The sequence below is a fragment of the Macrobrachium nipponense genome, chromosome 34 (genome assembly GCF_015104395.2).
Source record: "Macrobrachium nipponense isolate FS-2020 chromosome 34, ASM1510439v2, whole genome shotgun sequence".
Classification (NCBI taxonomy): domain Eukaryota; kingdom Metazoa; phylum Arthropoda; class Malacostraca; order Decapoda; family Palaemonidae; genus Macrobrachium; species Macrobrachium nipponense.
Window position 1 is genome coordinate 29,817,780 of NC_061095.1, and position 12,091 is coordinate 29,829,870.

General features: G+C 41.4%; 1 protein-coding gene across 1 annotated transcript in view; it reads right to left on the reverse strand.

The window, feature by feature from the left end:
- Positions 1-11,669, reverse strand: part of LOC135207685 (uncharacterized) — a 42,430-nt gene extending 30,761 nt beyond the window's left edge. The window contains exons 1-3 of the mRNA XM_064239524.1: positions 11,549-11,669; positions 10,892-10,953; positions 2,783-2,962 (exon numbers count right to left, since the gene is read on the reverse strand). Of these exons, the coding sequence (XP_064095594.1) occupies positions 2,783-2,962; positions 10,892-10,953; positions 11,549-11,648 (342 nt within the window). The 5' untranslated portion in view covers positions 11,649-11,669. The remainder of the gene's footprint in view (positions 1-2,782; positions 2,963-10,891; positions 10,954-11,548) is intronic.
- Between the last annotated feature and the right edge of the window lie 422 nt (positions 11,670-12,091).

The following is a 12,091-nucleotide window of genomic DNA, read 5'->3' on the forward strand; positions in this document are numbered from 1 at the left end:
CAAAACGGTTGAAGCTAAAGAGTTAATTTTTTTCGTTGTATTGTACACTAAATTGCGATCATTTTGGTATATAACACATTGTAAAACGATCAAAGCAACACAGAGAAAATATTATCACAAAATGATGCATGAATTTGTAACACGCGAACGTAAAATGTTTTTTTCAAAAATTCACCATAAATCTAAATATTGCTCTAGACTTCCAATTTGTTTCAAAATGAAGATAAATGATTGAATACGTATTACTATAATGTAAGATTTTTAGCTTACAATTGCAGTTTTACACCATTTCGGACGAGTTAAAGTTGACCGAATGTCAAATTTTTTTATATATTGTTTTTATATGCAAATATTTCGAAAATGAGAAAAGCTACAACCTTCAATCATTTTTTGTTGTATTCTACATGAAATTGCGCACATTTTCATACATAAAACTTTATGAAATGCCTAATATGGAACAGAGCAAATATTACGAGAATGCAACGTACGCATTTCGGAGATTTGTGGCGGAGAATCCACGCGCCGAGGGAAGGAAAGTTTTTTTTTAAATTCACTATAAATCTAAATATTGTGCTACAGACTTTGAATTTGTTTCAAAACGAAGATAAATTACTGAATATTACTAGACTGTAAGAGTTTTAGCTTACCATTGCGTTTTTCGACTATTTCGGTAGAGTCAAATTTGACCGAACGTGGTTTTTTCTATTTATCGTGATTTATATGCAAATATTTAAAAAATGAGAAAAGCTACAATCTTCAATCAGTTTTAGTTGTATTCTACATGAAATTGCGCACATTTTCATATATATAATTTTATTAAATTTAAAATTGTGCAAACATTACGACAATCGCACGAAAAAATTTATCGGATGAGTTACCGCGCAGACGTAAGGAAAAAGTCTTTTTCAGAAATTCACCATAAATCGAAATATTGTGCTAGAGATGTCCAATTTGTTGCAAAATGAAGGTAAATGATTGAATATTACTAGAATATAAGAATTTTAGCTTACAACTACAGTTTTTCGACCATTTTGGTAGAGTCAAAGTTGACTGAAGGTTGAAATATTTGCACTTATCGTTATTTATATGAAAATATTTCAAAACTGATAAAAGCTACAACCATGGGTTGTTTTTAGTTGTACTGTGCATGAAATTGCGCACATTTCCATATATAAAACTTTATATAACGGCTAATTTAAAATGGTGCAAACATTACAACAATCGCATGAAAAAATTTATCGGAAGAGTTACCACGCGGACATAAGGAAAAAGTTTTTTTCATAAATTCACCATAAATCAAAATATTGTGCTAGAGACGTCCAATTTGTTGCAAAGTGAAGGTAAATGATTGAACAAGAATATAAGAGTTTTAGCTTACAATTGCGTTTTTCGACCATTTCGGTAGTCAAAGTTGACCGAAAGTTGAAATTTTGCCCCTTCCCGTTATTTATATGAAAATATTTCAAAACTGATAAAAGCTACAATCATGAGTATTTTTTGTTGTATTCTATATGGAATTGCGCACATTTTCATATATAATACTCCATGTAACGGCTAATTTAAAATGGTGCAAAAATTATGTCAAAGTGACTAAATAATTTCTGAGATGAGTCACTGATACTTTTTAGTGCGATAAGAAAGAAATTTGTGCTTACGCGCCTGTGTAATGATTGTAAACAAAACAACGCCTTGATCCGGGAGCTCCCAGCATCCCCCCAAGGCGTGTGATTCAAAAGTTTTCGCCTGGTAGGCCTATAAGTATTTTTCCGCGAATTTAAAAAAAAACTTTTTTATCAACGTTTAATACGTCCAATCGGCACCCGACACACAATTTATGTCGATGTTTAATACGTCCAATTGGCGTTAGAGGGTTAATAAATTCCCTCGGTTAAACATATATGAAAATATATTAATTCCGGGGTAGAGCGAATTAGATATTAAATGACATTTGTAGTTCGATATATGTATATGAATCACTGTAATGTGATATGGCATATGTGTATATATATATATATTATATATATAATATATATATAATTATATATATATATGTATATATATATATAATAATAATAGATTATTATTAATAATATCATATATTATATATATATAATATATTATATATATATATATTATAATATATAAATATATATTATATATATATATATATTTATATATATATTATATATAATATATAAATATATATATATATATATATATGATATATGTATATATATCTATAATATAAATATAATATATATAATATAATATATTTAGATATATATAATATATTATATCATATATATATATATAATATAATATATATATAATATATATATATATATAATATATATATATATATATATATACATATAAATATATAATAATATATATATAAATATATATATTATAATATAATAAATAAATAAAGATATCTATATATAATATATAATCTATAATAAATATATATTAGATATATATATATAGTATATATATATATATATATATCATATCTATATATATATATGTATATATATATATAATATATATATATAAATTTGTGGTCCAGCATTTCTGCAGTTCATGAATGGCCAGGTCCCAAGATTGCCTGATTAAAGAGGCCCAATCTAATTATGAATGTTCAGCTATTACTACAAAGCTGCTGCTAGTGCAACATGGTCTGATTATCTTCAATAAAATTACTAACATAAAAAACTACTCAAATATTTTTTTTTAATGGAGGTTACAAGGAAAAATTTTTCCGAACCATAAGACCACTTACTTCACTGTCTGAAGTATTGGGTGTTATTGTGACATCCAATTCCTTTTCCTCAGCAGCTACATCATTTGAATTCTTGAAGGCAATAGTGATAACCACCTCAATGGAGTTCGATATTATCATGGGATAGCCTCCTTGTTCACATTTTATTTTGACTTCCATCATAGCGTTGCCAACTCTGACCTACAACAAGCATAAAACACTCAACTGTTAATTTTATCATGTAAATTGCTTTATGAAAGACTTAACACCATGCTAAAATAATCTGACAAATAGGAGTTCTGATATATGTTACAAGTCTTAAATATTTAAAGGCTATCCTCCATCTTCCAGCCTATACCTGTACTCCTCCCTTTCCTTGGATTTTGAATTTCATGATAATACAATTACTTTATACAATGTGCTAAGAGAGAGTATAGTAGACCCCTCTAAAAATGCTTCGAACTACCTATTTTCAAGGTTCAAACACCATAAAAACCCTCTAAAAATGCTTATACATTTTGTCAAGAAAATGATATAAAAATACAGTAATTTGTGAATATTTCTCAGTGAAAAATACTGCAAATAGGTGAGTCTGCAAATAGCAGGGGTAACACAATGATGGGGTTAAAATAAATTTCTAAATAGACAACAAAAAAAGGAACTTGGAACACACTGGCATCTGCTTAACTGATATGTAGATAAAATGATATTGTTAAACTACAATAAAGTTTTGTACATACTTACCTGGCAGATATATACTTAGCTATAGTCTACGACGTTCCCGACAGAATTTCAAATTTCGTGGCACACGCGATAGGTAGGTCAGGTGGTCTACCTTACCCGCCGCTGGGTGGCGGGAGTATGAACCAATCCCATCTTCTATTCAGATTTTCTCTCCCACCTGTCTCCTGAGGGGAGGTTGGGTGGGCCATTAATCGTATATATCTGCCAAGTAAGTATGTACAAAACTTTATTGTAGTTTATGCCAGGTAAGTATGTACAAAACTTTATTGTAGTTTATGCCAGGTAAGTATGTACAAAACTTTATTGTAGTTTAACAATGTCATTTTTGTACATGAACTTTCCTGTCAGATATATACTTAGCTGATTGGCACCCTTGGTGGAGGGTAAGAGACAGCTAAATAATATAGAAAAAGGGAAACAACTGGTGTTGTAGGATATAAAAACCTTGGTTCTTACCTGTTCAGGCAGAAGACTTCATTGATACTGTCTCTGAGTCTGCATTGCCTGGAGAGCTACAGCGAGGACGTGACCTGTTGCTGAAAGACTCTCGGATCTACCACCGGGATATCTGATCCCCTTGTGTGGTAGAATCCAAGTCGGATCCTGTCAAAGGGAACTCGTCCGCTTACTTAACAGATCCTCACCACTACTACCGCAAGGAGCCAAAACCCATCAGACCACCTAACCAAACTAACTAGGGTTAGTACTACGACAAGAAAGAGATGCTTCCCTGCATCCTCTTTCAGACAACCATAACCAACAAATACAAAACAAAGGGTAAAAATATAAAAGCCTAACAAGGATAGGTTCCAGCTCCCTGTCCCAGCACCGAATCCGCAGATACGTAAGGGCCCAAGGCGAAGCATTTGTCATAAGTGATTTTCACATCACGCAAGTAGTGGTTTGCAAAAACCGAGTGGCATCTCCAGAAGGTTGCCTCCATAAGGTTCCGCACAGACATATTTTTGTTAAAAGCCAGCGAAGTGGCAATGGCCCTCACTTCGTGTGCCTTCACTTTAAGAAGCTTAAATTGATTCTCATTGCAAGATACATGCGCTTCTTTTATAGGGCTTCTTAAGAAGCAGGACAGAGCATTCTTCGATAGTGGTCGAGTGGGGTCCTTCACGAAGCACCAAAGGACCTCTTGATTGGCCTTAAGTTGCTCTTTTCTCTTCAGATAATATTTTAATATCCTCACCGGGCAAAGAGTTCTCTCAGGCTCTTCCCCTACAAGAGAAGATAATCCTCGAATCTCGAAGCTTCTGGGCCAGGGATTTGATGGGTTCTCGTTCTTTGCTAAGAATCCGGGGAAGAAAGAACAAACCACAGACTGTTCCTTAAAGCCAACATTGCCCTCAATGGCTTGGAGCTCACTCACCCTCTTGGGGGATGCTAGAGCCATAAGGAAAAGAGCCTTCTTGGTCAGATCCTTGAATGAGGCTGAATTAGGAGGTTCAAATCTAGACGATCTGAGAAACTGAAGTACCACGTCCAGATTCCAGTTAGGTGTCCTAGATGACTGCTTTTTAGTTGTTTCAAAAGACCTAATAAGGTCATGCAGGTCTTTATCTTCTGAGATATTGAGGCCTCTGTGTCTAAAAACTGCCGCCAACATACTGCGGTATCCCTTAATAGTAGATACCACCAGACCACATCTTGCTTAAGAAAAGTAAGAAATCAGCAATTTGGGTCACAGAGGTACTGGAAGAGGAAACGTTATTCCTTTTGCACCAACGTCTGAAGACATCCCACTTCGACTGGTATACTCGTAAGGTGGAAGACCTCCTAGCTCTTGCGATTGCTTTAGCAGATGCCGTTGAAAAGCCTTTCGCTCTGACCAGACTTTGGACAGTCTGAAGCCAGTCAGACTGAGAGCGGGGAGGTTTTTGTGATACCTGTCGAAGTGGGGTTGTCGGAGTAGATCGTTCCTTAGGGGGAGCGATCTTGGAAGGTCCACTAACCATTCCAGTACCTCTGTGAACCATTCTTGGGCCGGCCAAAAGGGAGCGATTAACGTCATCCTCGTTGAATCTGACTCTGCGAACTTTTTGAGCGTTATTCCCAGAATCTTGAAGGGAGGAAACGCGTACACATCAAGCCCCTTCCAGTCTAGAAAAAGTGCATCGATCCCTAAAGCCCCTGGATCAGAGATGGGAGAGCAGTAAAGATCCAGTCTCGCATTTTTTGAGGTGGCGAAGAGGTCTATGTGCGGCCTGCCCCACAACTTCCCCAGGCTCTGGCATACATCTTGATGAAGTGTCCACTCCGTGGGAAGGACCTGCTCTTTCCTGCTGAGGAGATCTGCTCTCACATTCCTCTCTCCCTGTACAAATCTGGTGAGAAGCTTGATTCTCCTTTCTTCGGCCCACAGAAGAAGGTCTCTTGCTGTTTTGTACAGAGAGAAGGAATGCGTCCCCCCCTGTTTCCTGATGTATGCCTGAGTTGTGGTGTTGTCCGAGTTGATCTGAACTATGGAGTCTCGGACGTTGGACTCAAAGGCTTTCAGAGCCAACCACACGGCCATCAATTCTTTTCTGTTGATATGCCAGGTCACCTGGTCCCCCACCCAGGTACCTGACACCTCTCGGGTTCCCAGGGTCGCCCCCCAACCTGTCTCCGACGCGTCGGAGAACAACACTAGGTTGGGGTTCTGGGATTGCAGAGACAGTCCCTGAGCAAACTTGTTGGGATCTGTCCACCACACGAGTTCCTCCTTGATCTGCTGAGATATGGACAGGGAGAAACGTCAAATCACCTGAGAACGACGACTCCAATTCTGATGAAGAAAGAATTGGAGCGGTCTCAAGTGCAACCTTCCTAGGGAAACGAATTGCTCCAGCGAGGAGAGCGTCCCCAGCAGACTCATCCACTCCCTTGCTGTGCATACTTCTTTCCCTAGGAAGGCTGTTATTTTCTCGAGTCCCCGGGCTATCCTTTCCTGAGATGGAAAAGCCCGAAAACTCTGAGAGTTCATCCGGATCCCCAGATAACGCACTCTTGTTTGGGAATTAAACTTGACTTCTGGAAATTGACTAAAAGCCCCAAAGAACTTGTCAATTCCAAGGTTTTCTGTAAGTCGAATTGGCCCTTATAAGCCAATCGTCTAGGTACAGGGATATCCTCACCCCCTCCAAATGAAGCCATTGAGCTACATTCCTCAAGATTCCCGTGAACACTTGGGGGGCCGTCGAGAGGCTGAAGCACAGAGCCCTGAATTGATATACTCTTCCCCCCATCATGAACCTGAGAAACTTCCTCAAGGAAGGATGGATCGGTACGTGGAAGTAAGCGTCCTGTAAGTCCAAGGACACCATCCAGTCCCCTGGACGAAGCGCTGCCAGCACCAAAGAAGTGGTCTCCATCGTAAACTTCTTCTTTTCTACAAAGAAGATCAGAGCGCTTACGTCCAAAACCGGTCTCCATCCCCGAGGATTTCGGAACTAGGAAAAGGCGGTTGTAGAAGCCTGCTGATTGAAGGTCCGTTACTAGTTCGATTGCCTCCTTTTCTAGCATCTGATCTACCGCTAGCCGGAGGGCCTGGTTCATGATGGGGTCCCTGTACTTGGCCGTCAACTCCCTTGGGGTGGTCGTCAAGGGAGGTCTTGAGGTGAAAGGGATGAGGTAACCCCTCTTTACGATTGATAGGGTCCAGGAATCCGCCCCTTTCTGGGCCAGACTTCTGCAAATCTTAAAAGCCTGGCACCCACCTTTGTCTGAAGGACTTGTTTCTTATTTAGAAGTCTTGACGGACTTAGAGAAAATCTTCCCTCTCCTGTTGGGCCTACATCTCTAAACGAAGCGGGTCTGGAGGAAGAAGCCCCTTGAAAGGGTTCCTGAACACCTGATTTCTGCTTTCTCGTCTTGACAGGGAAGGAGGGACGAGGCTTCCTCCCCGACTGGGCCAGAAGGTCCTGCGTAGCCTTAGCTGAAAGTGATGTCGAGATGTCTTGAATTAGTTGCTTGGGAAAAAGCTGAGCGGAGAGTGGGGAAAACAGTGACGAAGACCTCTGAGCATGGGAGACGGACTTCGTCAAGAAGGAGCAATAAACGGATCTCTTCTTTACCACTCCCGCCCCAAACAAGGAAGCGATTCGCTCTGCTCCGTCTCTTACAGACTTATCCATACAGGATAAAATGCAATGAAGGTCTTCTGGTGAGAAAGACCTCTGGAACCTGTTTGTCCTTCTTACCCAAGACTCCCAGCGACCAATCAAGGAAGTTGAAAACTTCTTCGAGCACTCTGAACATTCCTTTCAGAATGTGATCAATCTCGTTCATGGCCCAAGTCGTCTTAGCTGAGTTAAGAGCCGATCTCCTCGTGGCATCTACTAATACTGAAAAGTCCGCATCAGCCGAAGACGGGAGACCCAGCCCCAAGGGCTCTCCTGTCTCGTACCAAAAGCCAGTACGTCCAGATAGTTTCGACGGTGGGAAAGCAAACACCGTTTTCCCTGCTTCCTCTTTGGAGAGCATCCAAGAACCGAAGCTCCTAAGCACCTTCTTCATGGACAGGGTCGGCTTCATTCTCACGCAAGACGATCCCTTCGTTGTCTTTGACGTGGAAAACAACGAGTGCGGAGAAGGAGGAGCAGTAGGGCTAAGGGAATCTCCAAATTCTTGAAGTAGAAGCTCTGTTAGCTTTTTGTAAGAAGAAACCGCTGCCATTGTATTAGTTTCTTCATCCGAGCCATCCTGGCCTTCTTGCAGAGGAGAGCGTGGAGGATCCTTTGAAGAAGAAGAGGTCCTTCCAGGAGAAGAGCGTGTAGCTGAAGAATGAAGTCTCACAGGAGAAGTCAAGTCAACAGGTGAACGGCGAGTCGAAAACGAAGAACGCCTATCTGACCTGGCCTGTCTGAGATCGGACTCCCTCTTCAAGGAAGAAGAAATCTTGAACAAAGGAGAGTCTGGGCTCCTACCACGGGAAGAACCGTGTCCAGCAACAGGGCGCTTACGAGAGGGAGAGCGACTGCTAGAATCCTGGCGCCTGTCGCGAGGAGAGCGGCTACTAGGCACTGAGCGCCCATCAGGAGAAGGGCGCTTCGAGAGGCTCTTGGCGCCTGTCAAGCGGAGAACGGTCAGGAGTAGGGCGCCTCATAAATGACGAGCGCCTAACCAGTGAACGGTGGACCCAAGGCTCTTGACGCCTATCCACAGGAGAGCGGCTGCCAGGAGAAGGGCGCCTACCAGGTGCATGGCTCCTACCAGACTCTTGACGTCTGAAAGGAGAAGAGCGCCTAACAGGAGATAGGCGCCTACTAGACACATGTTCCGAAACGAGAGGAGAGCGGCTGCCAGGTGACGAGCGCCTACTCGGAGACGGGCGCCTGCTAGGTTCTCGGAGTCGATGAGGAGAAGATCGTCTTGAAGGAGTCGATGAAAGGAGCCTGTTCTGCACAGAGCGTCTCTCTACGCTAGGACGCACACTAGAAGACGAATGCTTGACAGGAGAGGAGTGCTTTACCGGAAGCGGGGAGCCTATCGGAGAAAAGTCGTCGCCATCCAAGGAGCGCCTGCCCGACGTCCCCTGGCCGGCCTTGACGAAACTGAGAGGGAGCCAGGAGAGTGGGGCCGCTCACGCAAGCTCCTACGCTCGGCCGAATCCTCCCCATACGGAGGAGATCGCATACGTCGAGGAGAGCGATCCTCTGAAGAAGGGCGTCTAGATCTCGACCGGAAGAGAAACGTCCTTCCTCCTATGAGATCTTAAAGCCAGAGTCCGCCAGGGCCGAGATCTGAGCCTGGAGTCCCGCAAGGACTCTAGTAGGAGAATCCACAGGGTCTTCTTCCGATGCAGCAGCAGAGTGTGGAGCGCGAGAAGACGAGCAATCACAGGATCTTCTGGGCCTCTTCACTTCCAAAGAAGCCTCTTCAGGGAAGACTTCCGGGCTGGAAGCCAAAGAACTGCAGGGCGCCTTCCAAGCCTTCTTCAACGGGCGCGAAGCATCCGGGGAGTTCCAGCCATGCTTCAGTGATGGCGAAGAAGAAGAGGAGAAACACTGACGAAGGATCTCCTTCTTGAAACGATCCGAGGCAGCCTGGGAGCGTACTTCAGGATCTGCCGAGGGTACGCCTGACCGGTGGGGGCTCTCCCTAGCCCTCCTGCGGCTTTCGACTTTCCTCCTCCACTGGAACTGGGAGTCTGGAAGAGGTCTAGGCCTGGAGGCACTACGGAACCGGTCAGACACACCCTCCACAACACTGGAGGCACTGCACTGATCACCAACACTCTCACTCTTACCTTGTTCTAATAAGCGAATCTTCAATTCCATAGACTGAATCGTAGCCTTTAAAGCCGCCGCCTCCGAAGACGAATCTTCGGCTTCGGCGCGGGGAGCAGGGGCTGCAACCTGGGAAGGAGGTTCTAATTCTACATTAATGTTAGGGTCAGATTCAAACTCACTCACTCTAGACCTACTAGAACTTCTAGAGGACACTTTACGAACTCTATCCCTCTCCAACTTCCTAATGTATGAAGAAAGAGCCTTATATTCAACTTTATTCAGTCCCTCACATTCCTAACAAGGATTACTAAACGCGCACTCATTTCCCCTGCATTTCATACACACAGTGTGAGGGTCAACCGAAGCTTTCGGCAACCTCACCTTACATCCTTCAACTGAACATACCCTAATCAAAACAGGAGTCTTAGTTACTGAATCTAAATCAGACATTTCAAGTAAAATCCAGCGCAAAGTAAAAAACCGGTCCACAAACAGTGTATGCCAAGCCAAACAGAACGAATACGTCACCAAAAAGTCCAAAATGATCTCCAGGCAAGCGAGAATTGAAAAAAAATCTATCGAAAGGAAACTACAACAGTTGTTGTCGTTCCCGGCAACAGAGAAAATCTGAATAGAAGATGGGATTGGTTCATACTCCCGCCACCCAGCGGCGGGTAAGGTAGACCACCTGACCTACCTGTCGCGTGTGCCGCGAGATTTGAAATTCTGTCGGGAACGTCAGAGACTATAGCTAAGTATATATCTGACATGAAAGTTCATGTACAAAAATAATGATTGCATGACTACACGTTTATCTTAGGCCTTAATTTTTTTTTATTTATATAGATTTTTGGCATAATGTCAAGCACTGGGACAACTAAGGCCATTCAGCACTGAAATGGAAGTTGACAGTAAAAGGTTTGAAAGGTGTTACAGGAGGAAAACCTCACAGTTGCACTATGAAACAATTGTTAGGAGAGGGTGGACATTAAGATGACAGAAACAATATGAACAGAGATACAGTAAAAGGAATGAAAGTAGTTGAAGCTAGGGGCCAAAGGGACACTGCAAAGAACCTTAAGTAATGCCTACATTGCACCGAATGAGGTGCACTGACGGCACTTACGTAATAAAAGACAAAACTGAGTAACTGAATGATACTAACCACCTCTTCTTTCGTACCACCAACATTACTCATCTCTTCCCATTTGGCAAGCACTGTGTGATCTGAAAAAAGACATCCATATCATTTTTGTGCTAACCATAAAATATCTATTCACTTGTTAATAGAAATACATGTAGGTTCAGGTCAAAATTGTAAACTGACTGTCTCCAGAGGAATGAATCAAAGACATCAGTTTAGGTAATGACACTGCCCTAATCTCTTGTCTGGATTCTCTTTCCTTCTACTGGTTCTATTGTATTTTGAACAGTGGTCTGCAGAGCTGAAATGGTAAACCCTCCCCATCTCAAGTTATTTTCTAATGCCCATCAGCCCACCACTTGCCACATTTACCCTGTGAAATTATCCAGCTCCAGATTCTTTATTCAGTCCTCTTACTTTCTCTACTAAAAAGAATTGGAATTATCTGTCTACTTCAATTTCTACAATTTCACAAGACAAATCTAAAACTAATGTCCCTTTCTTTTCATTTTTTCTTATCACATTTGGACTTATAACTACCAGTCCCACTGAGATTTCTGTATCTTTAGAAAGTACATGAAACTTAAGTCAAAATAAAAGTTTTGCCCTAATTACACTCTATTCTCATAGCTAGTTTTTTTTAACAAACACACATGTAAATACAAATAAGCTTCTTACAATCTTGCTGGAGTGGAGCTGCTGGATCTGTAAGAGACAAATCATACTGGAGGTCACATACACGCTGAGGCACCTGAGGCCAACTAGCCATCTTCGTCATTAATATGATTCCTGAAAGCTGGAAAAAACATTAATCTTAACTTCAACCTTTACTTGGAATTCAATTAGTTACATTTTGTGGGAAAACAATTTTATGTTGATAGGATGGGAGATGTTTAAAATGATAGATTTTTAACAACTATTAACAATTCTATAAATGACTGTCTCTTGGAGAGGATTATGTAGTACAGCTCAGTGACAGGATTCAAAGGCTTCATTTGTTATTTGTGGTAACTGAAAAAAAATACATAATGCACAATATAAAAAATCACAAGTACATGGGCACACTATAAATGCTGATGTATCTTTGCTTTCCTGTTCTTTTTGCTGTTTTCAGTAAGCATTTTTCTGATCTTGAATTTGAAATAGTAGTAGAGCCTGCAGTGAAGATAGAAACAGATGATGGAATTCAGAAGGCTCCCATCTTGACGAGCTGCACAAAAC